At 38.3% G+C, this 6,282-nt stretch overlaps 1 protein-coding gene across 3 annotated transcripts in view; it reads right to left on the bottom strand.

The window, feature by feature from the left end:
- Positions 1 to 2,188: 2,188 nt before the first annotated feature.
- SNX9 (sorting nexin 9) overlaps positions 2,189 to 6,282 on the bottom strand; it is a 45,784-nt gene continuing 41,690 nt past the window's right edge. For all 3 annotated transcript variants that reach the window (XM_080998383.1, XM_080998382.1, XM_080998384.1), the window contains one exon: positions 2,189 to 4,153. In XM_080998383.1, coding sequence (XP_080854509.1) covers positions 4,106 to 4,153 — 48 coding nt within the window. In that variant the 3' untranslated portion in view covers positions 2,189 to 4,105. The remainder of the gene's footprint in view (positions 4,154 to 6,282) is intronic.

Raw genomic sequence — 6,282 nt, 5'->3', positions numbered from 1 at the left:
CCACACACTTAAGTATTGGGAGCTTATCTATCTCCCTTATTTGTTTTTCACTTGAGAGCAGGATTTAAATTGACTTTTTGTTAAGCCACTTTTGCTGGATTGCAGAGAGTGTGCTAAGCAGGGCAGCAGCCAGCAATTATTATTTTACTAAGCTAGATGCTTGATGCAGCTGCCTCCTTACAGCGTCAACTGTTGAGGCAGCCACAAAGCAGTCCTGCTTTGAAAAGGGGAAATTGTTCTAGTTAAAGTAGGATTACCAGATATTCCCGGGGACAGTCCCCAGATTTGCAAATCTGTCCCTGGGAAATGTGGTGGCAGCAGCCTCAGCAGCCCGGAGCCAGCCTAGTAGCGCAGTTGGTTCTGGCTGCCTTCATGGGCTGCTCGCTGCCGTGGTGCCCGCCATTTTGTGCACAACACATCATATGGGGACTTTCGGGTTACATATCTCGGGTTACATACGCTTCAGGTTACATACACTTCAGGTTACAGAATCCGCTAACCCAGAAATAGTGCTTCAGGTTAAGAACTTTGCTTCAGGATGAGTACAGAAATCGTGTTCTGGTGGCGCGGCGGCAGCAGGAGGCCCCGTTAGCTAGAGTGGTGCTTCAGGTTAAGAACAGTTTCAGGTTAAGAACGGACCTCTGGAACAAATTAAGTACTTAACCCGAGGTACCACTGTACAATATGGATGTGTGCTTGGGCCCAGGGTATTTTGCCTCACCATCCCCACTACTGACTCCCTGTTGCTACTCAGCTTCCAAAAAAAAAAAAAAAAAAAAAAGTGTCCCCGGATTCATTGAAAAAAAATCTGGTCACCATAAGTTATGGATAGGTATGCTACTTTTTTAGGTACCTTGGCTGAAATGTTTAACAGTTTGAAAATTAACTGACAAACTGCAGTCCCAAGAGGTTAAAAAAAGTTGATATAGATGGAAATTTTCTTGGTTAATATGCGTTTGCATCTCAGCATAGTGTGTTTCCTTTCTTTTAATGCAGCTAGTCTCAAAGTGCAGGGAGATATCTCAGATGCTATGAAGGGAAATGCATAATTATCTATACTACAGGAAATACATTAGAGAACTGCACAATTAAAGCTAATGAGTTCTAAATTAATCAACAGTAGCAACCAAATATTCTTTAAAGAGCCAATTGAAGTGATACAAAAAAATACCTGTATTAAGAATATCCAGTGTAAGCTGTGTCAACAAACTTGGCTTCAAGTGTGAGTTGTAGTGGTTTATTTAACTTAAGAGTGTTCCTTAAGTTTTTGCTTTTTGTTAATACTATTAAAGCTGAGTTGCAGATACAAATGATAAAATTTTCACCCTTGAAATAAGTACTCTTATTATTGCAAAAACGCTCAGAAATTATGGGTTTTGCTTTTAATTTTAAGGCTGAGGGCTACCAAACAATGAGACATTATGCAGCAAAATTTTATCATTTTGTTACCTGCAGGTTGGCATAATCTACATAGTTTAAAACCAAAACTAAAAAAGAAGTTTTGTTGCAATAGCTACTCATTATTGTTTAACAAAATTAAAATCAACTTCAGTTGCTGAAATGTCAACATTTATTCATCTCATTTATCATTGCTGCCATTTTTAATAATGGCAGAAGTGCAATATTAGAAAGTAGCCCCCAAGCTAAATTTCATAACCGACTGCTAAAAATGATTTCCAGTCATGCCTATGTTCTGGCTAACTTTGAGCAGTACCTAGCCTAGATATGGAGGGTGGAGTTTAAACACAACTCTCCTAAAAAGACAAAAAGTTACACTTTTGTAAATCAAGAAAATCTTTAATAATAAAAAAGACAAAAAGTTACTATATATTATTGGATTTTTTGTGTAGAAGCAGATATATGCCCCTAAATATATTTCTTATGAGATATATAAGGAAATCTGGAGATGATGTTTGTACATAAGGTTTCACGCTACCAAGATTCAAGGCAACTTTAAGCTCTTTCAGGATGTAATATAGTAACTAGAATGATATTTGTGCAGAAGCTTTGTAGATTTCAAGCACTTAAAAGAAGCCTCTTACTGCCAGGAGAAAATTGCAACTTTGGTTCAAAAACTGCATCCTAAAATAAAATAGGAGATGTGTCCTTGGTGAAAAGTACAGATGTGGTGGTACCTGCAAACACCTGTTTTTATAGAGTAGCAAAATAATGGGGGGGGGGCACAAAGTTTCTTTTATGTATAAATATTTATTATCAATTTAAAGACTTAATTTGCTGGGAAGTTACAGATCTGCCTTTTCAAATGGTCTTGCTACATACATGGCTTTTCCACACTGAAACCATCTCTTCTGTTCTTCTGTCCCAGTTTGTCTGTTAAAGATGGTAAGATGGTAAGTCTGCAACTTCTGTCATCAGGATCAATTTAAAGTTTGGTAAAAAGAAATCCTCAGCGAACCAGTAACAAAGATTGACACAAAAAGTGAATATACAAATGCTGGAAAAGTGGTGCTGTGAAAAAGTGCCTTAGAATTTACTATACACTTTGCATTAACTTCATAAATTGTTTCTACATGCAAGATAGATCTCATTACATTTGGCATAAAACATTTATACACATTCTTTACAATTTGTACATATCTGAATGGCTGTATCATAACACTTTATGGAATTTTGGAAGACAAACTAAATTAATAGGAAAACAAAAAAAATGTAGAAAAATAATTAAATACCTGACAATAGAGAGGATTAAGCCATGTTTACCTTCTGGGATTTTGTGTTTTTTGGGCGGGCATTATATTATCATGGCAGACAGAGATTCTTTATTACTCTAACACACACAAAATGACAACAGCGCACAAGTCAACAGAACATATAGGGAGTACTACTCTCTTAGAATGACTTGGTAGATGAAAGAATGTTTATTTATGCAGTGAAGACTAATTCTAATGGAAGTTGTGTGTGGTATAGTGAGAAAATTTGTGGCAACATACCTTCAAACATACCTTCAAGCCTTTATTGCCCACTGTTGGTATGCAAAAGCTGTTTTAACAACAGTGGCCTGAACATAACATTTCAATCATAGTTGCATTTTGAAGTAGATACTTGTTTTATAAGCCCATGTTGTATTTAACACCTGAATAAATGGTCTGTTTTCCAGAGGTAAAAAATAAAGAATTTTGGCCATTATGGGATCATTTTAAAGTGGATAAAAAATGTAGTATCATGCTATTATATAAGCACCCAGAATCTGGCAGTGACCTTGAAACATTTTCTATCATGGCAGTGGTGATGGGACATGAGACACTATTGATGCTACACACTTGGTAAGGACAGAGCAAAAAGGCTCCAAACACACAACCATGACTATTGGGTAGTTAACCAAAGTGCATGGCTCAGAATTACTGGATGGAACAATATCTTCCAGATGTTTGGAATGGCTGTTTTAGGTTCAGCTCTCTTTTTTTTCTCATATAGGAAGAAAAAAATAATCTAGCCCTCATGTTTTGAGGCATCTGTGGTTCAAGGACAGGATATTAAAAGATTCTCATATGCGTCAGCAACTTTATTTCAGATTTTGTATACCATTGCTACAGGAGAGGGAAGCTAAACTGCTTTCAACAGCAGGCTCGTAACAAAAAAAGTATATGCTAGAAAGCATTTCAGCAATCAGGATAAAGTATTTTAAAAAATCTAATCAGGTGACACAGAATACTCTTATAGAGTATGTAACCCTTGGCAACAAACCATTTGGCAATTTGAAGCCCTATCATAGAGCAGAGTAGGGGAGCCCATGGCCCTCCAGATGTAATTGAATTCCAACTCCCACAGCCCTGGAACCAAGGCAATGGTCAATGAGGATGGGAGCTAGCTCCAACTGGAGAGCCATAGATTACCCTTCCCTAATATAGGGCATTTTCCAGTTCTACTAAGATAGTGGGTAGGAGGGGAAAGCATATAGGATAAAAATATACATAAATATCCAAGGCATTTAGGTTAACAAAGTAAACTCCTGAAGTTTTCACTTTCTTTTGCATTTTATTTCTTTAAAAAAAGGCTTTTTGGATGGCGAAGACTTAACTTATTTGCACTGCCCCACCAAAAATCAGAAAAGCACTTTGGAGTTCTTCATTATCTGTCTCTGTATCTACATCATTGGAAAGCGACTGAGAGCCTGCCTCAGCTTTTGTGCAATCTGAAATAGACAAACAAATATGGCACATGAAAAGCGAGATAACCCCATATATTGAGAATTATTCAGGTTTGTTTGTTTTTGCAAACCGCTTGGAGGTGGTTGTTTTTACAGCCGTTATATAAATTGTAATAAATAAAATAAACCTTATCTCAAAGAACTTATGAGAACATTTAAAGCAATTCATTCCATTAACATAGAAAAGGTAAACAAACTGTATAGACCTACTATAATAATTTATTCTGCTTGCTGTTCAAGAAACCTGATATCTTTGACAGCTCAAACATTTGTCCATTTGAAGCATATTCTAGCACTCTTAAAGGTTGCTGTATCATGAATAAAAATATAGATGATTTTTTTAAAAAGGCAAGTTACCAAATAATTAAATCTGCTTACTGAGTAGTCCCAAAGGAGAAAGTATGAACAGTTGTCTTGTGTTACCTAAAATGACGATTCTTTCCAGACAGGTATCAGAGTTTTCCAGTGGCAACAATGTCTGGTGATTAGACCTACTTGTGTGGTTAGAAACATTAACTTCCATCTTTCAAGTTATATGCACACACACATTTTTGAAGCTTTGATTGATTCGCATTTCCCTGGTAGGAACAGGCTTGTACACATTGATTTATCATTGTCACTTGAGGCCCAGGTAGAGTCAGTGGCTAGTAGTGTCTATTTCCACTTATGGCTGGTTTGCCAGCTCTGGCCCTACCTGGCCAGGGCTAGCTTGATAATAGTGAGCCGGCCTCTGGTAACTTCCAGATTGGACTGCTGCAATGCACTCTTTATAGAGCTGCCATTGAACATGGTTTTGAAGTTGTAACTAGTGCAGAATGCAGCTGAGCGGCTGCTGGTGGATGTCTCTGGCTGGACATGTACAACAATAGTTTCCAACTAGCTGGAGAGCCCAATTTCAGGTGTTAAGCTTCCTGTTTATTGAAAGCTCTCCCCAGGGAGGCATGCCTAGCACCATCACTATCTTTTTTAGACACCAGGTAAAAACATCTACTCAGGCTTTGGGATTGTAATTTCTGCTTATCTTTTTGGGGAGTGGGGTTGGGTGGGAACTGTTGTAAAATACACACACACACACACACACACACACACACACTGCTTTTTTCTATTAAAAATATTTTATACTCTCATTTTCCTACTCTCATTTTCCTACTCATATTGAAATACTGCCCCTCAATGAGGCCAAACTTAGACTCACAAAATGTTTAGGGGTATGCATACCCCGGCATTCCCTCAGAAAAAAGCACACTCTGTGTGTGTGAGTACACTTTGGGATTTTTTTCTGTAGTTTTTACTATTTGTTTTTGTAATTATAGGTAAAAGGTAAAGGTAAAGTCCAGTCAAAGGCGACCATGGGGTGTGGCACTCATCTTGCTTCAGGCCACAGACAGCTTTCTGGATCATGTGGACAGCATGCCTAAACCGCTACTGGCGCAATGGAACACTGTGACAGAAGCCAGAGTGCATGGAAACACCATTTACTTTTCAGCCACAGCAGTACCAATTTATCTACTTGCACTGGTGTGCTTTCAAACTGCTAGGGTGTCAGAAGCTGGGATAGAGCAACAGGAGCTCACCCCATCACACAGATTCGAACTGCCAACCTTCTGATCAGTGAGGCTCAGTGGTTTAGACCACAGTGTCACCAATGTCCTAATAATAATAATAATAATAATAATAATAATAATAATAATAATGCTGCTGTAAACAGCTCTTGTCCCAAATATCTGAAGCAGCAACTCCTTCCACATTGACCTACCAGGATATTAAGATAAACAGGAGATGTCCTGTTAGAGGGAGCTGCCATCTCTGTGGTCAAGGGACAGCTTTCTGTGTGGCGAACCCTGGTTGTAGAATGACCTTCCCTCTTTGTGCATCCACTTGATGCTTTGGCGACTGGTGATGATGCACCTCTTACCCAGGCCTTTGGGTGAGTAAGGGTCGTCGCTCCTCCTGCTTTGCTATGTACTGCTGTTTGGTGCTGATGCTTTATTACTTGGTTATTGGTTGTTTTGTAGTTTTGTTTTATGATTTTAACATACACTGTACTTGTTTTAACTGTAACGTCTTTGTGACTTGCCCTGGGACCGTTTGGTGAAGGGCAGTACAAATACATA

The sequence above is a fragment of the Podarcis pityusensis genome (assembly GCF_964106645.2).
Source record: "Podarcis pityusensis genome assembly, chromosome: 3".
Lineage (NCBI taxonomy): Eukaryota > Metazoa > Chordata > Lepidosauria > Squamata > Lacertidae > Podarcis > Podarcis pityusensis.
The sequence above is the reverse complement of the archived record's forward strand: the minus strand, read 5'-3'. Positions and strand labels throughout refer to the sequence as shown.